General features: G+C 46.1%; 1 protein-coding gene across 5 annotated transcripts in view; it reads right to left on the bottom strand.

The window, feature by feature from the left end:
* LOC147446517 (uncharacterized) overlaps nucleotides 1-25,471 on the bottom strand; it is a 107,350-nt gene that overhangs the window by 27,346 nt on the left and 54,533 nt on the right. For all 5 annotated transcript variants that reach the window (XM_086525737.1, XM_086525734.1, XM_086525735.1 and 2 more), the window contains one exon: nucleotides 9,702-9,851. In XM_086525737.1, coding sequence (XP_086381863.1) covers nucleotides 9,702-9,851 — 150 coding nt within the window. The remainder of the gene's footprint in view (nucleotides 1-9,701; nucleotides 9,852-25,471) is intronic.

Raw genomic sequence — 25,471 nt, 5'->3', positions numbered from 1 at the left:
GTTAGGCACAGGGAGCGGCTGAAGCTTGCCATAAACGTTATGTCTATCATATTTTACTTTTTGGCAGACTAAACACTCACGTACATGTTTTTCAATGTCCGCACGGAGTGTTGGCCAAAAGAAATACCTTTCGAGGGCACTAGTGGTGGAAGCAATTCCCCGATGCCCGGCATAAGGAGAATTATGTGCTTCATCCATCACCTTCTGTCGTAAGGGCTGAGCTATGCATATTGCTTGTTGACGATAGAGCGTATTATCCCTAATGGAATAAGGTGGCCTTGAGTGACCAGCTTGAAGATCTGCCCAAATTGTGGCGAAGTCTGGATCTTGAGGATACATCTCGGTGAGAGATTCTAGTTCCTCATGATAAATTGTTGTTAGTGCATTGATCTTTGGACGCCTGGAGAGAGCATCTGCAACTGCATTCTTTGTTCCAGAAGTATGTAAAATCTGAAAATGGAACATTGAAAGAAAGTTGGCCCATCTCATCTGCTTTTCTGATAACTTTCTTTGTGTGAGGAAGTAGCGAAGACTTTGATGATCTGTCTTGATAATAAAATCAGCTCCTAATAGATAGTGTTTCCAAATGGAAAGAGCATGAATTACTGCCAATAGCTCTTTCTCGTATATGGAGACATGCAACTCTGCATCTTTAAGGCGCCGACTTTCATAGGCTATCGCGTGACCCTCTTGGTTCAAAACTGCTCCTACACAATCTCCAGATGCATCGCAGTATACCTCGAAAGGTTTGCGAAGATCAGGGACGGTGAGAACAGGTCCGTGACTGAGTAGATACTTAAGCTTTTCGAAAGCTTGTTTTTGTCCAGATCCCCAATGGAATGGAATCCGCTTCTTTGTCAAGTCATGGAGGGGACCTGCTATCGCGGCAAAAGCTCGAATGAATCGCCGATAATAAGAACAGAGGCCAAGGAAACTTCGTACATCATATACTGTAGTTGGCGTAGGCCATTCTACAACTGCTTGAGTCTTATCAGGGTCCATTCTCACCTGGTTGTGAGATACTATATGGCCCAAATAGTGGATTTCTTTTAGAAAGAACTCACTCTTCTTAGCATTCACAAATAATTTGTGTTTGCGTAGTTCTTCAAACACTAAGGCGAGATGCTTATAGTGTTCGTCTTCCGTCTCTGAGAAGATTAAGACGTCATCAAAGAAAACGCCTGTGAAGCTTCTATATGAGTGGAAGATTCTATCCATCATTCTGTTGAATGTGGCTGGTGCATTAGTGAGTCCAAAAGGCATCACTAAGAATTCATACAACTCGAAGGTTGTTCTAAATGAAGTCTTATGCACATCCTGAGGAGCTATGCGGATTTGATGATAACCGCTCTTCAAGTCTATACGACTAAAAACACTTGCTCCTTGTAACTTGTCAAGAATGTCGTCAATCCGAGGGATTGGAAATCGATTCTTGATTGTGATCTTGTTTAGAGATCTGTAGTCTATGCACATGCAGAATGTGCCATCCTTTTTCTGTACTAACAAGACAGGTGAACAATATGGAGAAGTACTAGGCCTTATTAAGCCCTTCTCCAAAAGTTCATTAACCTGCTTGAGAATTTCCTCTTGCTGCATTAGACTAACTCGATAAGGGGGCTGATTTGGAGGAGAACTTCCTGGGATCAAATCAATTGTATGATCCTCAGGTCGAGGAGGTGGGAGTTTATTTGGAAGTTCATCTGCAAAACAATCTTTATAACTTTCTAATAACTTAAGTCTTTTTTGCTCTAAAGAGGAAGAAAGTTGTGAAATAGACACATCTCTCTCTCTCTCTTGCAAAAATCAAGTACGCTGAAACACACTTTTTCATTTCTTTCTTGATGGCAATGTGATTGGCGATAGGAATACGCCAATCACCTGCATCTGCAAGTACAAGATACTCCTTTCCTTTATGAGCAAAGGATAAGGTTTTCTTAACATAATCAGGAATGGGATGCATCTTGTAGTGCCAAGGCATTCCCAAGATAACATCGCATCCTTCAAGTGAAGCTAGTAAGAAAGACTCTTGATCCTTGTAGTCGTCGACCTTTAGATTCAACTTCCCTATGATTGGAGTAGAGTTTGAGTTCTGCCCTTTGAAAGCAGATTGCGCTTGAATAGAGACTCCAAAACGATTGGGCTGCAAGTTCAGATCGTCAGCTAGCTTGGTAGAGATGAAGTTGTCTGTACTACCAGGGTCAAACAAAATAAGAGCCCGTTGGTTGTTGATACTACCCCATGCTTTGAGAAGAGCTCTTTCTTTTCCATCCTTGGTTGTATTTCCCTGTACATCTGGGACTGCATTGGAAGAGGGTGGTTGTGGAGGTTTGGTAGGACAGTCACCCTTCATATGACCAACTTGTCCACACTTGAAGCATCTTCCTTCACTAATATAAGTTCGCAACTCAGCAGGAGAGAGATATCTCCCTTTCTTGGGCTGATTTGGCTTTGCTTCTGCTTCGGAGGCGGTTCTTTTCTTCTTTTGAGAAGAAGTAGAAGAGGTAGGCTGCTCATGGAGAGCCTTCTGCTTGGCATGGTAAGTGCTTTGCTCCATCTTCCTGGGAGTACCCTTGTCATGTATTCCATCAGCTATGCGGGCTGATTCCATAAGTATCTGCAAGTTACCTCGAGGGTAAAGCTTCATAGCCTTTTGCAAGGCTTCATGCAAACCTGCTTCAAACTTGCGCATCTTCTCCGAATCGTCAATCTTCTTGAATGGAGTGACTTTCAAAAGAACGTCCCAAAACCTATCCACATAGCGTGGAACAGTTTCGTTCTCTGACTGTGAAAGTCGATCCCATTCTTTCTTTACCTCTTCCTCATAGTCTGGAGGAAGGAACAGTGCGTAGAACTCCTTCTTGAAAGCAGTCCAATCTTGGGGTTTGCGATCTTCCAGGATAAGGGTTAACCACCAATTGCTGGCGGTGCCTTTCAGGTACAAACTGACATGGCGAAGCTTGGATCTTTCTTTAAAATTCCCTTCTGCAAATGCAACTTCAAATTGGCGGATGAAAGCCAAAGCTTTGTCATTATCACGCCGTCCATTGTAGGTGTCAAATTTCACATCTTTATCTCCCGACTTGAATGTTTTCTGCCTGTGGTGCTTCTTCTTATGGTGCTCCTTCTTTTTATGCTTAGACTCCTTGTGGACAGGAGTCCTTTCCCTTGAATGCACTTCTTGCTGCGACGGATCGTCGAGAAACATGCCTTCCGGAGCAACTATGTCATCCAGATCCTTCATGAAAGAGAACTGAGGGGAATCAGGGAGATCCTGCTCTTGAACTTTTGGATTAAACCGCACATGACGTTCTGGAGGTTTCTTCTGCCTCTCGTGCATGCGAGAGGTTCCAATCAAAGGATCTTTCCTTGGTTGTGGCGCCTTTGGCTTCTGCGGGATTTCTCCCGACCCCATCAGCATTTTCTCCTTCCCTTTTTCAAATGTATGGAGAATCTTTTGGACTTCTGGATGGGAGAGAGCTTTCTGCAACTCTTCCACCTGCTGTTGAAGGAGAGAGAGCTCTATCTCGCGTCCTTCCATTTCTGCAGTCTGCCAAGAGTCGTCAATCCCTTCAGGAAGAGAGAGAGGACCTTGCTTTGATACCACTGTCACAAAAATACGGAAGCGTAAACTGGCGTTTAATTGCACTTCAAAAATACTCAAGAGAATTAGAGAGAGAGAGAAAGCTTGACACTTCATTGGGGACCAGAAGATGGGCTGGTACCCCCCCATAAAGAGAATATCTTTATTACTAAGGGAGAATCTTTACAAGCACAGGAACGGGGTATACGTCCGTCCTCTATTCTTTCTTCTGTTCTGTTCTGATTACTGACTGAGAAAGTGTTTCCACTTTCTTTCTGCTTAGGGGATTTCCCCTCTTCTGCGAGACTGGTTGGAAGCTCTCGAAAAGAGAGTCTATCTTCCAAAACAGCTCCTCGGAAGCTCTCACAGAGGAGAGTCCATCTTCCGTTATGTGTTGCCTTCATGCTCATTCATTCATGCATCGAACACAAAAGAGAAACAAGCAAAATGCACACGCACATGCTTGCTGTAATTTTCTGTACATAACCAGAAATTCTTACCTGTGCACACCCCTACGCCGAAACAGAGGTTTTCTTCGCGATGGAATCGCACCAAACTTGATGTAGACTTAGGATAAGGAGAGAGAAGAGAATTTCTATGGTTGATCTGCTGAAAACAGCCCTAATCGAGGTGATTAGGGGCTGAAAACAGAGAATTACAGTCGCCGCACTCTGCTAAGAGAGCGTCTACGGCAGCTTCTCACGATGAAACTTCACCAGAAGGTGTCTATGACTGTGAGATCCCTTGTTCTTGACAATGGGAGCACAAGGCTACCACATATGTCGCAAGGGGCTGCTCTCAAGCTTCAATGGAGGGCTCCACCGCGTAGAGCACGCTCACATTAGGGGGGGTAGATGCTCTGCCAGCCCTGAAAATGGGGGAGGGGGGGCTCCTAAATAGCCATCAAGGAGAGGGGACGCTAGGAAGAAAGAGAGGGTGAGAGTGAGAGTGAGAGAGAGTTAGTTTGCATTGGTAAGTGTGCCACTTGGCACACTTACTTTAAAAACTTAAAAACCATTCAACTTTTGACTTTAAAAACTTCTAGCTCATTAATTAAAAATGTGCAACTAACTAACAAATGCTACCAATGATTCTTTTATGAGAACACCAAAGGTCTGCCGGCGCAATGCCGCACTGGCACTGTACCGCCTTTACCTGTTCACACTTGTCCGGCCGCCCGCTCGGGCACGGACCGTTAAATTTAATTTAACGAAACTTACCCTAAGGCTTTATTAGCTTTATTAGCCTTAGGGTCACTGTTCTAAGGACCCCATCTCATTCATGTGCTTGTACTGACGCGCGTATATTTCTGAGCCTAAAATCTGAGGCTACTTACCCCTTTCTGAAGACCCGATTTCCCAATCACTAGGGCTTCAGGGTAATTTCTGCTAAGGTCTCTCTGAAGTGTTCTGGCCCGCATTTAGGCTCACCTGAGGCCTTAGAACTGCTAGTTCTATTCTGGTGTGCACACAACTAATTAGATAATTCTTTTCTCGTAAATAAATTAAATATTTACAAAGTCTGACTTAGTTACAACACCTTACGTTGTTATCAGAGCTTTGGCAGCGTTCTGTATCACTCAAGGAAAGAATCACAAGAATTTTTTTGCTTGTTGCGGTTGCACGAACCCAAGTTCGCTTGGGCGTGTCGATTCCTAATCGTGTTTTTGAAGAGTAGAACTCGCGGTGAAGAGAAGATCCTTCTTCAACACAGATTGCAAGCGAAAGAAGAACCCAAGAACCTCAAGAACTTCAAGACCCGCAAGAACCTCAAGAATTCAAGAACCCCAAGAGCTCAAGTTCCTCGTGAACTTAAGAACCCAAGACCACAAGAACCCACAAGAACCCAAGACTTTAGTGGATGGTCATCACTTGAAGCGGAATGGACACTTCGCTTGGAGGTGATGAGCATGAGAGAGGCGACAAAGAATTTTCCCCACCAGGAGGTTTTTCCAACCCTCCTTCCCCATCTACGACAAGGATTGCCCTAACGCCTATGGAGGCTTTCGACAAGAGGATGATGGACAAGGAGTTCGCAGAAAGAATGGCAGCCATAGATCGTGACTACGAAGAAAGGTAGCAGAATTTGATCGCGAGAACAAAGCAAGACAAAAGAAGGGCGACCAACACATGAAAGAGTTGTGGCGACTTTTTCTATTGTGCAAGCACAGTTTACACAGAATCAGGAAAAGGAGACTCTCTTAGTCTCTTCTTCTCCAAAGCATGATACACAGGATTTGCATGATGATAAGCATGATAATGATGAGCATGATTATTTGGATGACAATGACAAGCATGATGATTTGCATGATTAAGATGTGATTTCTCACAAGCATGATGATTTGCATGAAGATGACGTGATTGTTCACAAGGATGATGGTTTAGTTTATGCTTTTTCTAGCGAAGCTAACCTCGTTGCAGATTCAAACGATCACGAAGAATCGATCTTGGCTTTCGAATCGAGGTCCACAGAACCCCCACAAGAAGATTCGATAGATCCCGACGAACCGATCTTGGCTCTCGAGCCTAGGTCCAACGAACCCCCACAGGAAGTACTATGTGTTCGCATGATTAGTCAGCACGCATTGTTCGAGTGTTTCATTCGTGATCGTTTCCTGTATTTTCGTCAGCGTCTTTATGTGATCCCTTTTCTTATGCATGACATATTGTACGTTGAGCACGTTTCACTCATGAATGAGCACGGATGTATGCGGATTTTTCATGAAAAGCTGAAAAGTATGCATTCAAGGAAGTTACATTCCATGTCTCTTCCTTGGCACGACACAATTGTAGAAAGAGCGCATGAAAGTACAAGCACGAAGCATGGGCATTTCCATTGTGTTTTGCCACAGTTGATTGATTTAGATCAGAAAGACAAGATTCGATCTCATTGTTTGCGTGTATGTGGTGAACGGTTTGGCACTCCGTCTATTTGTTCATCTGCATTGCATGCACAGTCTTTGAGGAAGACAAGATTTTTTCCCTTCACTTTACATGGAATGGGTATGTTCATGGTTTTGTGTTGGAAGTGAATTTTCAGCCGTGGAGATTCTTGAAGAAGAAAGAAGCATGACTCTAGACGAAGTTGAAGCATTGAAGGAGCCTCAGGAGACTTTGTGTCGCTTTCGGCGCGGCCCAAAGAAGCAAGCGTTGCAAACCTTTATGAAGTTCAAGTACCGCACGACCCACACATCAGAGTGGGCCGGCGAAGAGTCCCTTCCAGGATTTTGGATGCTATTGGCGATCTCCCTTGACGCCATAAAGTTCGGTACCAGTACCTCACTTTGAAAGGAGGGGATGTCACGTGACAAATCCAACCCTATGTGTCCGTGGACAAGCTACAGCATGACCAAGGTTCAGTTCAGTCAAGTTAGTCTAGAATAGGAAGTGATCTGGCACTTTTGTGAGTCTGTTCGCACACCGTGCATGTCCAAACACTTAGATTAGATGCATATCCTCTGGTTGCACACAGCATGACCATCAGATTCCAGCCAGATCCCATTAGTAGCAATTTTACAGTGCATAGACCTATTTTCCCTATTTTTGTCATTTCACTTATTATTTTTAAGTGACTTTTGTTGGAAAGTAGGTAGGGAAATTTTGCTAAGTTTGTATAAATAAAAACCTAGCGCTAGCACTTTTTGGCAGAAGAGGCAGTAGGAGCACCTTGCTCAACAGGCAACTTCTCAGCAAGACCAGCTCTGGCGTTTTTTCTCTCAACAGAAGCCCTAGCGTTTTTACACCATATCAGCCAGCGTTTTTACACTAGCAGATTCCCATAGCAACACAACAGATTTCCCCGCAAGGTCAGTTTTCAGCCCTAGCGTTTTTGGTTTGCAGATCATCCGCAGCGTTTTTGTAGATCTTCGCGACAGATTCAGCCCTAGAACTAGCGTTTTCAGTTTTCAGCAGTCAGACATCGCAGAAGAAGTCCCGAACCTCGCAGGTCTCACCTTCCCGCAGCAGATCCTCGCCGCACGGTCAGATCCAGCGAAGCTCGCAGTTTCAGCCCGGAAAATGCAGATTTCAGCATCTGTATTTTCAGCGCGTCGTCGTCGCATCGCCCATCGACATCGTCACCGACATAGAGTTAGAATTCAACAGATAAAGATTTGCAGATTTCAGCCCTTAGCATTCTCAAATTTCAGCCCGTCTCGTCGTCGTCCTCATCGTCGTCGACATCGTCGGCAAGTCAAAGCATTGTAGAGATTTGTGCAATCATAAGTAGACCGCTCTCAACATATAGAGTGGGGCCTTCGGAGGAGGGTTTTGACAACATTTTGGTGTCGTATTCTCTTCTCTCTCTATCTCTTAGTCTCATACACTTGCAGGCACAGTGTCCATTCACTTTGTTAATGATCATTGCACTCTCTTATTAAGAACGGAAGGCTCTCCCTTCCATAAGAACAAAAGGAACCTTGAGCACAGTTCGGAGCACTCATCTTGAGCAAAGTTCAAACACTCTTTCCCCTGCACCTTACACTTACCCATCACTGCGAGAAGGCGGGCCTGGAGAAGATCACGCAGCTCTCCTTTGCTAGGTCTGATGCTGAGAATCCTGTAGATGATGGAAGTCGCCTGCAGGCGTTCCACCTCTGCGGCTAGGCTCGCTTACTCTGTTGGTGAGAGAGCAAGTCGAATGGTGGGCTCAGCGGGGTTGGGCGAGGGGGCTTCTTTGGAGTCCCTCTACGGTGGAGCTTGAGCCTCCATCTGTGTCTATGGCTATGAAGAAGAAGCGAAGGAGCGTCAATGAATGGGAATACTCCTGCTACGCGAGGGCAGGGGGGTAGGCAGCGATGGCGAAAGGGGGGTGGGGGGGGTCGCGGGCAGCAGCAGCGAGCACGGCTTCAGTCCTCAATTGCATCATCATTTTTCAGGTTTCGCATGTTAAAATACTAAGAGAGGAACAAGTAGAAGGAGAACACCCTGTACAATTTTCTCCTCTGCAAACAGTCATCTTATGCCCACTCACAAGGTACCTAACCCAACAGATTCCAGCATGTTTGTGCAAACACAGGATGGGTCAAGACGTGCTGCTGATTTTTGGCATATTTAAAGAAGGTTCTGTTGCTGCATTTCAACCTTGGAAACATCACACTTTAAGCCCCTGAAAAGGAGGATTTGTTGGCTGCATCTTTGACAACAGAGTGGGTAATTTCAGCCTTCAATAGCAGCCGAAATGACTCCCTCCAGTCGAGGAGTGCATTGACATCCCTCGTCTTTATGTCACACAACCTCTTAACATAGCTTTCTGCATTACCAAATGGATTGAGGGTTCTGCATTGGACTGCTCTTGTTTTGTGCCCCAAATAGCAAGTTGCCCTTTCTTTACAAGGAAAATCTTGCATGGTACCAGCCATCGCATGTGGAATGGATCTCCTCTAAAACTTTTGAAAAGTCTCTTATCATCTTGTGAAACAACAGAAAGTGCAAGGAAAGTTCCATATTCTGTAGACTGAATTTCCTTTGGACCTCATTTTACCTGAGAGGCTGGTCCCCCAGTTCCATGTATTAAATAGACTGTGAGCATTAGTCATGCCATTCTATTTAATTTTGGCAAGAAAATAATCTCCCATTAAAAACCACCAGATTCCAAGGTCGACAGCAATGATATGATTAGAGAAATGAAATGAAATGTTATATGTAATGTCTTCAAAAGGCCAAATGACCTATGAGACCAAACTGATACAATCTTGGTGGATCTAATACAATGTTTGGGTGCAAAATCCGGTGAGAAGCAGAGAAGCAACTCCAAAAAACGCACAAAATGCTAGGATTTCAACCAAACAGAGTTCCTAGGCTTAAACGTTTTACATGATGCCAATCTCATTACCAAAGTCGTGCATATTTCTGACTTTCTCTGGTTCTGCTCCCTCGAACCCCTCTCGGACTCATCAATTACAGTCCATAAATTAGGACCAGGTTCTTTTTTTCCATGCTTATTCATGCCTATCATGTTAATACCTTGAATCAGTAGTTCAAAATATATATTTGCATGATTCAACTCTGGATTTCCAATACATTCATCTTTCTGGCCTCTCTAAAGAATTAAGAACACAAATTGAACTTACAATTCATACAACAGTTTCAAATAAAAAACAACAACGTCTCTATTTTCTTACAATACTGTCTCCCTTCTTGTCTAGCAGAATAGGGCCACTCCCAGCTTTTCGTGGATAAGGATGACTCGGTTTTCTCTTTGGACGAGGTGGTGGTATTTCAATGTGCTGTATTTCTCCATTCACACCATTGTTTGGCACTCCTCTTTCCACCTGAAATAAATTTGATGTATTAAAAACTATTTGTAAAAACTAGAGCTTGTCCTGAATAAGCGTATGAGTTCCCACAAAAATGCATAAACAAGTTAAACCAGATATTGAGAAATCATGAAAGATCTCTCCTTTATTAATTCTTTTTCTCCAGATATACATTGAAAAATCTCTTTCCCTCTAGGTTTGAGTTGATTCAACTTAGAAAACAAAGTTGCAGACTGGATATATGAAACTTCACAAATTTCAATGTTATTTGTTGGGATAATGTGCTCAAGGTCAGTTTGATAACACAATAGCCAGAGCTTCTCACCATACGAAGCTATGTACAGAACCTTTGTTCACATGATCTACTCTTGCACAATACTATGTAACAAAAAAACATTACGCAACTATCAAGAGGCTTAAGAGTAGATTGGGACATTTTCCAAACTCGGTAAATTTTCCTAGTGTCATTCTTTGTTGGAATTAGGGTTGCAGAGAAACGCACACAGCTTGGAGAAGACGAAGGAAGCTCAAGGCACACAACACAGAGTGTATTACTTAGTGTGAAATGGAAAGATAGATAGCCCTAGAGTGATGGGCGTATATACAATGCACGGGGAAAAAACCTCCTAGAGAGGGAAAAAATGCCCCGACGGTCCTAACTGTGCTCACACACATCACTACCACCTGTATATGGTAACACATCCCCCCTGGAGTGATGCAGTGAACGAGAGCTGGCACATGAGTAAAGGGAAGTGCCATGCCTGAGGACATGATCAGTCCACAAAGGGGAGTAAGCCCAAAGCTTTGTGGAAAGCTTCGAACTTCTCACGAGACAATGCCTTTGTGAAAACAACTGCAAGGTTGTCCTGTGTTGACACATAAGCGAAGCTGATCTCTCCTGCTCAGAGCCTCTCCCTGACATAGTGGTAATGCACCTCAATGAGCTTTGTGCGAGCATGAAAAACTGGGTTCCTCGCAACTGCCAATGCGCTCTGACTGTCAGTGTAGATAGTGTTGGCATTCTCCTGTACAACACCCAAATCAGCCATAAGGCGTCTGAGCCAAACACACCCAACCATAGCTGTGAAGACTATCCTGTACTCAGCCTCACAACTAGAAGTGGCCACAGTAGGTTGCTTCTTGCTCAACCATGATATACATGAACTGCCAAGCATGAAACAAAAATCACTTGTGGACACTCGCATGTCAAAACAACTAGCCCAATCTGAGTTCGAAAAAGCATGTAAGTCTGGTGGCAATGATCCCCCCTTGGGATAAAACAAGCCAAGATGTAAAGTGCCACTCAAGTAGTAGAAAATCCTCTTGACAGCCTGCCAATGCTTAGACCCTGGGCTATGCATAAATCTGTTGACCTATGAGACTGCAAACTGAATATCCGGCCTCGTGTTGCATACATAAATGAGACAGTCAACAACAGTTTGGTAAAGAGTGAACATCAGCAGGATCACTAGCATCATGTAGACTCAACTTCAAACCTGTTTCCATGGGAGTGGCAATAGATTTGCAATCCTCAAGTCCAAACTTACATAGCAATGTCTCTATGTAACTTTTCTGACACAAGGCAATACCACCATCACACTGCTTAAACTGTATGCCCAAGTAATGATGCAACAACCCCAAATCTTTCATCTTGAAAGTAGCATTCAAATCAGCCTTAAATTCAGTAAGATGTGCCTCATTGGGACCAATGATCAACAAATCATCCACATAAAGAACAACAATGAGAAGTACATCGCCCTCACGCTTGACATACAATGTGCTTTCTGTTGGACTGTTACGAAAGCCTCGTTTGACCAAATGAGTGTCAACTTTCTCATACCAAGCACGAAGAGATTGCTTCAACCCGTTCAAAGCCTTCTTACATCTACACACTTTGTCCTCTTGTCCTTTCTTGACAAAACCGCGAGGCTGCGTTACATAAACTTCCTCAAATAAGTCACCATTCAAGAAAGCAGTAACAATGTCTGACTGATGTACATCCCAACCAAAATGAGCTACCCATGCACTGTTAGGTGCAGCGGAATGATTGTTTGCGCTTTGCTCAAGATGAGTGCTCCGAACTGTGCTCAAGGTTCCTTTTGTTCTTATGGAAGGTAGAGCCTTTCGTTCTTAATGAGAGAATGCTATAATCACAAACAAAGTGAATGGACACTGTGCGTGCAAGTGAATGAGACTGACAAATAGAGAGAGAAGAGAGATACGACACCAGAGACGTTGTAAAACCCTCCTCCGAAGGTCCCACTCTCGTCGGCGAGAGTGGTCTACTTATGATTGCACAACCTGGTACAAATGGTATGCATGAGACTGATGCAAGTCTAGGCTATGTCGACAATGACGACAGTGATAACGAAGTCGACCTAAGGGCTGAAATCTGCAATCTTTCTACTGCTGTCCAAAAACGATATGGGCTAAAATCTGCAAATCTTGTATATGCTGAATTCTGACTCTATGTCGATGACGATGTCGATGATGACGATGCGACGACGACGCGCTGAAAATGCAGATGCCGAAATCTGCGTTTTCCGGGCTGAAACTGTAAACCTTGTGGAAACTGACCGTGCGGCGAGGAACTGCTGCAGGAAGGTGAAATCTGCGAGGTTCGGGACTTGATCTGCGATGTCTGACTGCTGCAAACTGAAAACGCTGATCCTAGGGCTGACTCTGTCGCGATAGATCTGCAAAACGCTGAGGTTGCTGGCAGATGCAAAAACACTAGGGCTGAAATTGGAGTTTCTGTCGTCGGGATTCTGCAGATGCAAAAACGCTAGGGCTGAAAATAGAGTTTCTGTCGCCGGGATTCTGCAGATGAAAAAATGCTAGGCTGATCTCCTGTGGTCTTGTCGCCGTGGCTCTGCAAATGCAAAACGCTGGCTGATCTGTGGTGTCTTGTCCAAAAACGCTAGCCAAGATGCTGTGGAGCAAAAACGCTAGAAGCCTTTGGGGTCCTGCTGAGAAGGTGCCTGTTGAGCGGTGCTCCTGCTGCCTCTTCTGCCAGAAAGTGCTAACTTGGGTTTGCTTATATATTTTCTTAGCAAAATTGCCCTATCTACTTTTGTTGGAAAGTCACTTAAAAATTAATGAGTGAAAAATACCAAAACTAGGGAAAATAGGCTAAATGCACTGGAAAATTTCCCTAACTGATTCTAATGGATTCTGATAGGAATTCTGATGATCATGCTGTGTGCAACCAGAGGATATGCATCTATGCTAAGTGTCTGGACATGCACGGTCTACGAATAGACTCACAAAAGTGCCGGATCACTTCTAATCTAGACTTGACTGGACTGACTGAACCCTGATCATGCTGTAGCTTGTCCACGGACACATAGGGTTGGATGTGTCACGTGACATCCCCTCCTTTTCAAAGTGAGGTACTGGTACCGAACTGTATGGCGTCAAGGGAGATGGCCAATAGCATCCGGAATCCTGGAAGGGACTCTTCGTCGGCCCACTCTAATGTGTGGTCGTGCGATACTTGAACTTTATAAAGGTATGCAACACTTGCTTCTTTGGGCCGCGCTGAAAGCGACACAAAGTCTTTTGTGGCTCCTTCCTTGCTTCAACTTCGTCGAGAGTCATGCTTCCTTCTTCTTCAAGAATCTCCATGGCTGAAAATTCCTGAAACCATTTCCAACACAAAACCATGAACATACCCATTCCATGTAAAGTGAAGGGAAAAAATCTTGTCTTCCTCAAAGACTGTGCATGCAATGTGGATGAACAAATAGACGGAGTGCTAAACCGTTCACCACATACACGCAAAGAATGAGATCGAATCTTTCTCTTATGATCTAGAGCAATCAACTGTGGTAATTCACAACGGAAATGCCCATGCTTGGTGCTCATACTTTCATGTGCTCTGTCTACAACTGTGTCATGCCAAGGGAGAGACATGGAATGTGACTTCCTTACATACGTACCTTTCAGCTTTTCATGAAAAATCGGCATACATCCGTGCTCATCCATGAGTGAAACGTGCTCAACATACAATATGTCATGCCTAGGAAAAGGGATCACATAAGGACGCTGACAAAATACAGGAAACGATCACGAATGAAACATTCGAACAATGCGTGCGTATCAATCATGCGAACACATAATACTTCCTGTGAGGGTTCTTTGGACCAAGGCTTGAGAGCCAAGATCGGTTCTTCCGGAATGATTGAATCGTCCTGTGGGGGTTCCTTGGACCTCGACTCGAAAGCCAAGATCGGTTCTTCCTGATTGATCGAATCTACAACGAGGTTAGCTACGCTAGAAAAAGCATCCACTAACACATATCCTTGTGAACAATCACATCATCTTCATGCAACTCATCATGCTTGTGAGAAATCACATCTTGATCATGCAAATCATCATGCTTGTGAGAAATCACATCTTGATCATGCAAATCACGATGCTTGTCATTGGCATCCAAATCATCGTGCTTAGCAATATCATTCAAATCATCATGCTTATCTTTGTCATCCAAATCATTATCAATCAAATCATCATCATGCTTCACACAATCATGCAAATCCTGTGTATCATGCTTGGGAGAAGAAGAGACTGAGAGAGTCTCCTTTTCCTGATTCTCTTGCATCTGTGCCTGAACTTGAGAAAAGAGTCGCAAGAACGCTTGCATTCTTGCTTTGTTCTCGCGATCAAATTTTGCTTCTCTTGCTCTGGCTTCCAAGCGTGCTTGCTCGCTCTCACGCGCTATGGCTGCCATTCTTTCTTGGTATCTGCGCTCTATGGTTGCTATTCTTTCTTCGCTTTCTAACTTCCTGTCCATCATCCTCTTGTCGAAAGCCTCCATAGGAGTTAGTGCAATCCTTGTCGTAGATGGAAAAGGGGGAGGGTTGGAAAAACCTCCTGGTGGGGAAAATTCTTCTTCGCCTCTCTCATGCTCATCACCTCCAAGCGAAGTATCCATTCCGCTTCGAGTGATGACCATTCTGAAGTCGTGGGTTCTTGTGGTCTTGGGTTCTTAAGTTCACGAGGAACTTGGGTTCTTGGGGGTCTTGGGTCTTAAGTTCACGAGGAACTTGGGTTCTTGCGGGTCTTGGTTCTTGAGGTTCTTGAGGTTTTCTTTCGCTTGCAAACCGCGTTTGAGAAGGATCTTCTCTTCACCCGAGTTCTAGTCCTTTCCGTGGGCGCACCCCTTGGCGGCCTTGCGCTCACACCAAGGTTGCTTTTTCCCACCTCACGTCGATTGGCCGGCCGCTAAGTGCACGGTGCGCTCTCAATGAGTGAAAAGAGGCACAAGGGGAGGCTGGAAAGGCCCTTCTTTTTTGGGATTCCTGTCACTCTTCAAAAACACGATTAGGAATCGACACGCCCCAGCGAGCTTTGGTTCGTGCGACCGCAACAAGCAAAAAAGATTCTTGTGATTCTTGTGGTTCTTTCCTCGAGTTATACAGAACACTGCCAAAGCTCTGATACCAATGTTAGGTGCAGCGGAATGATTGTTTGCGCTTTGCTCAAGATGAGTGCTCCGAACTGTGCTCAAGGTTCCTTTTGTTCTTATGGAAGGTAGAGCCTTCCGTTCTTAATGAGAGAATGCTATGATCACAAACAAAGTGAATGGACACTGTGCGTGCAAGTGAATGAGACTGACAGATAGAGAGAGAAGAGAGATACGACACCAGAGACGTTGTAAAACCCTCCTCCGAAGGCCCCACTCTCGTCGGCGAGAGTGGTCTACTTATGATTGCACAACTTGGTACAAATGGTATGCATGAGACTGATGCAAGTCTAGGCTATGTCGACGATGACGACGGTGATGACGAAGTCGACCTAAGGGCTGAAATCTGCAATCTTTCTACTGCTGTCCAAAAACGCTATGGGCTGAAATCTGCAAATCTTGTATCTGCTGAATTCTGACTCTATGTCGATGACGATGTCGATAATGACGATGCGACGACGACGCGCTGAAAACGCAGATGCTGAAATCTGCGTTTTCCGGGCTGAAACTGTAAACCTTACGGAAACTGACCGTGCGGCGAGGAACTGCTGCGGGAAGGTGAGATCTGCGAGGTTCGGGACTTGATCTGTGATGTCTGACTGCTGAAAACTGAAAAAGCTGATCCTAGGGCTGATTTTGTCGCGATAGATCTGCAAAACGCTGAGGTTGCTGGCAGATGCAAAAACGCTAGGGCTGAAAATGGAGTTTCTGTCGCCGGGATTCTACAGCTGCAAAAACGCTAGGCTGATCTGCTGTGGTCTTGTCGTCGTGGCTCTGCAAATGCAAAACGTTGGCTAATCTGCGGTGTCTTGTCCAAAAATGCTAGCCAAGATGCTGTGGAGCAAAAACGCTAGAAGCCTTTGGGGTCCTGCTGAGAAGATGCCTGTTGAGCGGTGCTCCTGCTGCCTCTTCTACCAGAAAGTGCTAACTTGGGTTTGCTTATATATTTTCTTAGCAAAATTGCCCTACCTACTTTTGTTGGAAAGTCACTTAAAAATAATAAGTGAAAAATACCAAAAATAGGGAAAATAGGCTAAATGCACTAGAAAATTTCCCTAACTGATTCTAATGGATTCTGATGGGAATTCTGATGATCATGCTGTGTGCAACCAGAGGATATGCATCTATGCTAAGTGTCTGGACATGCACGGTCTACGAATAGACTCACCAAAGTGCCAGATCACTTCTAATCTAGACTTGACTGGACTGACTGAACCGTGATCATGATGTAGCTTGTCCACGGACACATAGGGTTGGATGTGTCACGTGACATGCACATAGAAAACGAACAGTAGTCATACGACAAGTGGGAGCAAAAGTTTCTTTATAATCTATGTCTTTTTGCTGCGTATAGCCTTTTGCAATAAGTCGAGCCTTATGGCGATCAACCTCACCATCCGGCTTGCGTTTTAACTTGTAAACCCACTTCGTACCAATGGCCTTTTTGCTAGGAGGCAAATCACATAAAGTCCATGTGTCATTTTCTATAAGTGTGTCATATTCTGATTGCATGACAGCCATCCAATTTTCTGAATTCTATGCTTCATCAAAAGACAGAGGTTCCTGAATATCATGTAAGCTAGACGCAGCCAAAGCATAACAATCTGATGCATAAGAGGCATGGTGAGAACCTGAACGAGTACGACTAGACAAAGGTGCATCCAATTTACTGTCATGCAAAGTGTGCACAAACCATTTTGGCATACCTCTAGCCGGCTCATTTTAAGCCCTTTCCTCATCAAGTATATCATGTACATCTGCATCAGTAATAGGCTGATCTGTAACATTTTCAGAAACCCCCATAGGCTGTACATTTTCCTCCATTGGAATTTAGATTCGTACTTCCACCATTGAGAAGAGGCAACAAATTGTCATAAATGTCCTGTGAGCTTACGTTACTGTCTCTAGTACATGACAGCAAAGACTGAACAGAATCTCTCACAAACACAACATCACGTGAGACCAAAATACGCTTTGTTTGCGGATGATACAACCTGTAACCTTTGCTTTCAGCACTATAACCAACAAAAATACATTTGAATTTCTGCACTGCGTTTGTGGCACTAAACTATAAGCCTAACAACCAAAAACACGCATGTGCTCAATAGATGGCTTTCTATCATGCCATGCTTTATATGGAGTCATAGACTGCAACGCTTTCGTAGGACACCTGTTGAGTACGTAAGTGGCACACATGACAGCCTCGAGCCAAAACGAATGTGGTAAAGCTTGACTCTTGACCATACATCTTGCCATTTCTGTGAGAGACCTGTTTTTTCTCTCAGGAACACCATTTTGCTGAGGCGTATACGGCACTGTACATTGGTGTTTTATCCCACGACTAGCCACAAATACATTAAATTCATGAGACATATATTCCTCCCCTCGATCAGAACGGAGGGTACCCATGGTACATTTCGAGACATTTTCAGCCATAGCAATAAATTGCTTGAAGCACATGAATACTTCGGACTTAGCTTTCAACAGATATACCCATGCATGCCTGGAGTAGTCATCAATGAAAGTCACGAAGCACAAGTAATTTCCCAAGGACGGAGTTTGCATAGACCTACAAACATCACTATGCACAAGTTGCAATCTGTATGTAGCACGAACTGACCCATCCTTTGGAAACTTAGCACGCTGCATTTTACCCAAAATACAGCCTTCACAAACATGTTTGACAGGTGCTTCAAGAGGCGGCAAAGAAGCAACCATATCAGATTTCTACAAACGCAACAAACTAGCAAAATTCAGATGCCCAAAACGTTCATGCCACAATTTTGCATCTGAAACAGCCCTTGAATCTGCAACTGCATTTGCAAAATTTTATCCACACTTGTCATATAAAGTGAGCTTATACACCCCACTGCACAAAAGGCCAGATGCAACAATTTCATCACCAAAATTGAGATCATGGACTGTACATTTATCATCCACAAACTTGACTACAAGTCCAAGTCTAGCAAGTGCAGATACAGACAAAAGATTCTTCTTGATCCCAGGTACATAAAGTGCATCAACAAGTGTGTGAGAACTTCCATTTGCAGCAATAAGCACAATCTTTCCAACTCTCTGAACCGGATAAGAGGCATTGTTGGCACAAGTCACCGTATTCCCATGAGGACAAACTCAATAGAGGTAAACAAATCACTATGTGAGGTAATGTGCTTTGTAGCACCACTATCAAAATACCACACATGTGAATCTGCAGCAACTGACATACATGCATCATGAACAATAGGATCATAAGTGAATTCTGCACTAAATGCCTATTCTGCATCAACATCAGCATCACAATCTTCTTTGACAGAAGACTCTACAATCATTGCACTTGTATTTGACCTTGTAGTGGATCCAGCCTCTTTCTTCTTAGCCTCTTTTGCCTTCAATTTCGGACACTGCTTGATCAAGTGATCATTAGCTTTACAATAATGACAATGCATCTTCTTTTTGCCCTTATCACCAGAATTGCCCGACGAAGTGCTACTAGCAGAAGCTTTAGGAACATAAGTTTTTCCACTCGCAGCAGAACCATAAGAAGTGGTTACATTGCTGGTCCCACCTTTTCTTTGAGCTGCAATAAAAGCCTGTTCAACTGCACGCTGCCTAGTCCTGTTTTTTTTGGAAAGTGACTCTTGCAACAACAATGTGCATAATGCATCAAACTTGACAACTTTAGGATTTCCTTGGGTCATAAGTCTCCAAGTACTAACAAAAGTTTGGTAAGAATCTGACAAAGCATCAAAAACAGTCTGCACAAGTGAACTGTCAGAAATGACTTCTCTTGCAGATATTAGTTGCTCATTAACATCCTTGACACCAGCAAGGAAAGTGTCCATTTCATCTTCCTCATGCATAATCTTCGATTCCAGCTCTTTGCGTAGCAATGCAATTTTAGCCTCATTGCGGCTTGCATAAAGACCAGCCAGAATATCCCAAGCCTGTTTTGCAGATTTCACTGAACGAATGTGAGGAGTAACGGTGCGCTTCACAAACAACGCAATCAACGCATGAGCCTGCGCATCCCTTACATCCCAACGAGCTTGTTCTGCCGTAGGCAAAACAACTCTAATAGCAACAATCCTTGCAGCACGACCTGCAACATCCTCAACATCGCCTACATCCTCAGAACCAGGACGTACATCAATGCCCTGCACAATATTCCAGACACCCTTTGACACAAGAACATGTTGCATCATGTAAGCCCACATAGGATAATTGTCCCCATCCGATCTGTCCTCAGCAGCAAACATCTTGAACACATCTATGTTGTTGTCAGCCATGGTAAATGCTGCACCTGATGTGAAAACTGCCCGAAAAGAGGATAAACGAAGCGGGAACAACACGTGCTATATAGCACAAACCGTAGAAGACAGTAAGGGACCTGTTATGCAGAAAACGGCACTGACAGAAATTCTACACAAAATGACGAAATATCCTGTGCAGTACTGCCTGTAGTGGAAACGGAGGCCGAAATGAGCCCGAATCAGAAATCTGAGCAGAAGCGGTCCTAAGTGTGTTCACACATATCACTACCACATGTATATGGTAACATTCTTTACACGAGGGACAAAGGATTCTTCATAATGATGTGCAATGAAGAATTTCATTTCAGAGATGTAGTAAGACAAGGTTGTTGCCCCCCCCCCCTCCCTCCCCCCCGCGCTCCAGCCCCACCTTGCGCCGCTCCCTCGCCCTATCCCCTCCGCGCTGTCCCCTCCCGTTGGCTGCCTCCTTGCCCGCCCGCTGCCCCCCCTTGCGCTGTCCCTGCCCCTGCCTGCCTGCCCTCAGCCCCCCCGCTGCCCCTCAATCCGTTGCCCCCTGCCCTCAGCCCCCCCGCTGCCCCTCAATCCGTTGCCCCCTGCCCCCACCCGCTGCCTTCTCCCCCGCTCACTGCGCTGCCTATCCCGCCCTCCCCCGCCTCTCTGCATTCACTAACACCCCCCCCCCCCCCCCGCCCCGCCTGCGGCTCAGTCCGTTTTTTTTCCTTCTTATTCACACGCCAGGATTTCTCCTGTCGATTGGCTATGGCAGTGCTAGTTCTTTGACAGTGCCTGCCGGGGTCCCTTTGCAGAAGATTTTCCTTACCCACTCTTTCTCCGCCACAGCAGTAGACACAGATGGAGGCTCAAGCTCTGCCACAGAAGGACTCCACTGAAGCCCCTTCGCCCGACCCCGCTGAGCCCACCATTCGACTTACTCTATCACAGACAGAGCAAGCGAGCCTAGCCGCAGAGGTAGAGCGCCTGCAGGCGACTTCTGTCATCTGCAAGATCCTCGATACCAGACCCAACAGAGGAGAGCTGCGTGATCTTCTCCAGGCCCGTCTTCTCGTAGAGGTGGGCAAGATTTTGGACGTTCAGATCCTCGGACGAGGCTACTACCAGATCGAGTTCGTGACCCCCGAGATGGCGTCCAAGGTCATCGCCACGAGTCCATTGATCATCCGAGCAGCTCGAGCTCGCTTTCGACAGTGGAGACATGGTTTTGACCCTGGTTCGGATGTTCTGGTAGAGGAGGCAGACATCTCCATCTCCATCTCCGTCTGCTTTCCTGGTTTATGGAGGGAGTACCTACCACTTTTGTCCAGGATAGGCTCAACGATTGGGACTGTCCTGGACACACCTCGCACGGCAGCCTCAGTAGCTGCCAAGGCGGCCGGCATTCCCTCAATTCGCGTTTTGGTCAGGGACACTCACACTCTCCCGAAGGTCATTCTTCTGCCTCGGGTCAGTGGGGGTTGGTTTCGACAGAGCGTGGAGTATTCGGGCCTCTCGAACCAGTGCTTCATTTGTCGACAGATGGGCCATCTTGCGAAGGCCTGTCCACTGAGGAGGCCTCAACCTACACCACACTCAGCCCCAGCCTGCAAGGGCTTGCCAGCAGCCACAGAAAGAGACACAGAGCACACATGCAGAGCCACCTTCCGAGCCTGGGGCTCCAGCGGAGGAGGGATTGTAGCAGGTTCGTGGTCGACGACGACAGGGTCCCCAGCGACAGCTTGGCACTCAGAGTGGTCCTCAGACGCCTGCCCAACAGCAGTGGGTTCTCACGGGGAACCGTTTCGATCCTCTTGAGCAGGATGAGGTCCCTGCTCCAGCTCCCACCTCAGCTTCACCCTCGAGAGCCCCTCCTCCCCCAGAGTTCCCCTCCTCCTCATCATCCCCCCCCCCGCCCCCCAGCCTCCTGCTCCTGCCGCCTCTCCCCCTCGGTCCTCTACCTCTGCCGCTCCTCAACGCCCCTCTTCCTCCCCTCTTTCCCCTGCTCCTACACCCCCCCCTCCCGCTCCAGTTCCACAGTCGACAGGGCCATCTCCGGCTGCTAGGAGATCTCTTGGCTGCGCCTTTGCCACGAGTCGCTTGGCGAGAGAGGGAAAGCCTTTCTTGCGACCCCCTCTACAGGTACAGACGTCTCCCTTTGCATAAGTCCCTCGTGGTCTGACAAGCTTCGACATTCGGCGCCGATGGGTCTTCTTTGACTACGACTTCACTCGTTTTCTCGGCGACCCCTCAGCTAACCATGAGGCAGCCTGCTTTAGGGTTCATATTCTGTTTCTTGCAGCTAGGGGGATAGAGGCCCTGGACTCAGTGGTTGGCTTCTCTTTTCCCCTTTGCGGCAGGGACCAAACTGAGTGGACTCTCAGCTCAGTGTTGGAGTGGTTGCATACACAGGTCCTAGAGTTCTCTCACCACATGGGAGACTTGGGAGTCACAGACATGCTTCAGACTTTGTGGCCATTGGCCAAGTTTGTGGTGACCCCTCCAGATACAGCAGGATGTAGACACATTGTGGTTCACTTCTTTGCTGATACGCAATGCTTGCCATGCTATGTACACATTCATGAGGACTCTTGGACAGAGGAGGTTGCTTTACGTACGGCTCGATCTACTTGGGCTTGGGCAAGGCACTCGTTGCAGTCACGCCTATCTAGAGGACGCTCTGATGCGGATTACTCCCCATCCAAGCCAGCCTCGAAGATAGCACGTTTAGTTGCTGCGGCAGCATCTGTTCTCTCTCGCTCCCCATGAGGATCGTCTCATGGAACGTGCAGGGACTTGGTGGGCCCCAGTTTCAGCGTCAGAGGGGCTAACTGCGTTAGGAGCTTCAGAGTTGCCTTGTGAAAGGAGAGATTGATATCCTTATGCTACAGGAGCATCATCTGTGTGAGAGCCGCATTAGACGTTGTGGTCAACTCTTGCATGGACGATATGATACTTTTTGGTTAGCTGCTTTTGGACCTGGAGGCATCCAGGGTGGGGTATGTATGACTATTGCGGATATTTTGCAGTAGGCCATTGTGGGCAGAGGAATTATATGCCAGGTAGGGCTCAGTGGATCACTATGCAGGTTCAGGGTTTCCTTGTGGGCTTCCTGAACATATATGCGCCCAATGTGGCGAGTGCAGGAGCAGAGTTTTGGTCATAGATTGTTGAGTCTCTGCCGCAGGCAGAACAATGGTGCATAGGGGGTGACTTCAACATGTTGGAGGATCCTTCTGACAAGATTGGTGGTAGCCATGCTACTGTGCACGAAGTTGACTTGGCAGCTTGGGAGAGATTTTGTATGACTCTGAGGGTCTCGGATGTGTGGCAGTACTCTGGTTTTGTGAGGCCACCAAACAGTCTGGCCTTCTCTCGTTCGGACCGTAGAGTGGAAGGAGTGAATCTATCGCGGATAGATCTTCTACACTAGTGACCATTTCAGTGACTTGGGTGGGACAGTTGGCATCCTAGCAGGGACTTCCTTCTCGGACCATGCACCAGTGATCCTCACAGTGGCAGACAGACAGAGGAGGGGGAGCACGATGCTACGCATCCTTGAGAGGGTCTTGTTGGACTCTGCACTCAGAGAGCGAGTAGAGGCTCTTTGGACGGAGAGCTTGGACATGCAGGATTCTCCTGTTGACAGAGTGGCCTCAGGACTAGCTCAGATTAGTCGTTTCTTTCTCCCGGAGTCTTTGGCTTGCCTGGCTGCAGCGAGAGAGGAGCAGCGTCTCAGACGGGGCGTTGCTTCCTTGCAGAGATTGGAGGAGCAGCATTCAGACAGTCCTTGGTTGGAGGAGCAGTTACAGCAGCTTGTTATCACAGAGGAGCGGCGCCATGAGTTTGCTTTCCATCGACAAGCATCTCAGTGGACACAGGTGGGTGACAGAGTGACTGGTGCTTTCTTCGAGGCAGTGGGACCTCGGCATGCGCATGCCAAGGTCAGTCAGTTGAGAAGGCCCGACGGGTCAGTTGCTTCTGAGCCAAAGAACATGTGTGCAGTTGCTACAGACTTTTACCGTGAGTTACTGTCAGCAGAGCCTCAGTCAGAGCGTCAGGATGCATGCAGGGAGCAGGTGTGGGCACAGATGCCTTGCCTTGTGACTAAGGAGATGCGTCAGAGGCTTGAGCTGCCACTTCGGCTTGAGGAGTTGCACACGGCTCTTAGTGCACTCCCCGTGGTAGCTGTCCAAGTGAGGATGGCTTGACTCCCAGTTTTTTCTTGGAGTACTATAACTTGCTTGGCCCAGATCTTTGTAGTGCTTTCCAGTACATCTTGTACACAGGAGAGATGCCTGACAGCTTGAGTGAGGGTCTAATCTACCTCATTAGCAAGGAGGGTGGATCCTTGGATGAGATTCGACAGTGGCGCCCCATCACCATCCTCAACTCAGCCTACAAAATTCTTGCCAAGGCTCTGAGTTTGAGGATCCAACCACTTCTAGAGAGCTTTATACATGGGACTCAGACAGATTTTATCAAGGAGCGCAGTATCCTTGACATGTCACGTGACACATCCCAACCCTATGTGTCTGTGGACAAGCTACACCACAATAGGGTTCAGTCAGTTCGATCAGTTTAAATTAGCAGTGATTTGGCACTTTTGTGAGTCTATTCGTAGACCGTGCATGCCTAGTCACTTAGCATAGATGCATATCCTCCAGTTGCACACAGCATGATCATCGGAATTCCCATCAAAATCCATTAGCATCAGTTAGGGGAATTTTCCAGTGCATTTAGCCTATTTTCCTATTTATTGGTATTTTCACTTAATATTTTTAAGTGACTTTCCAACAAAAGTAGGTAGAGCAATTTTGCTAAGTTAATATATAAGCAAACCCAAGTTAGCACTTTCTGGCAGAAGAGGCAGCAGGAGCACCTTGCTCAACAGGCAACTTCTCAGCAAGACCAACCCCCGCGACTACTCTGGCGTTTTCTCCACAGAAGACCTAGCAGTTTTGCATCAGATCAGCCTTCGCGATTTGTGCACAGCAGATCAGCCCCGGCGTCATCACGACACAGCAGATCAGCCTAGCGTTTTTGCATTTGCAGAACCCCGGCGACAGAAGGACCAATTTCAGCCCCTGGCGTTTTTGGATTTCAGCAGCAAATTAAGACCGGCATTATTCACCTAAAGTGTAGCAGATTTAGCCCGTAAAGACCATCAGTTTTCAGCCCTAAGAAACCTCATTTTTCAGCCAAGAAAACGCATCCAAAACAGTCATTTTCAGCCACCGAAACAGTCCCGAAATTCAGCGATTAGAAGATCTCAGATTTCAGCCATCGTCGTCGTCATCACCGTCGTCATCGGCATAGACCAAGTTGCATAGTCCATTGCATACGCATTGTACACCTTTGTGCAATCAAACAATAGACCACTCTCGCCGACGAGAGTGGGGCCTTCGGAGGAGGGTTTTACAACCTCTCGGGTGTTGTATCTCTTCACTCTCCTTCTCTTAGTCTCATTCACTTGCATGCACAATCCACTCACTTTGTTCGTGATCATAGCACTCTCCATAAGACGGAAAGCTCTCTCTTTCCCTAAGAACTAAAGGGAACCTTGAGCAATAAAGATCACTAATCTTGAGAAAATACAACATTCATTCCGCTGCACCTAACATTGGTATCAGAGCTTTGGAAGTGTTCTGCATTACTCAAGGAAAGAACCACAAGAATTTTTTTTTGCTTGTTGCGATCGCACGAACCCAAGTTTACTTGGGCGTGGCGATTCCTAATCGTGTTTTATTGAAGAGTGACAGGAATCCCAAGAAAGAAGGGCTTGTCCAGCCTCCCCTTGTGTCTCTTTTCACTCATTGAGAGCGGACCGTGCACTTAGCGGCCGGCCAATCGACGTGAGGTGGGAAAAAGCAACCTTGGTGTGAGCGCAAGGCCGCCAAGGGGTG

Source organism: Adiantum capillus-veneris, chromosome 12 (genome assembly GCF_014529385.1).
Source record: "Adiantum capillus-veneris isolate H3 chromosome 12, ASM1452938v2, whole genome shotgun sequence".
Classification (NCBI taxonomy): Eukaryota; Viridiplantae; Streptophyta; class Polypodiopsida; order Polypodiales; family Pteridaceae; genus Adiantum; species Adiantum capillus-veneris.
This window is presented reverse-complemented; position numbering and strand designations above follow the sequence as displayed.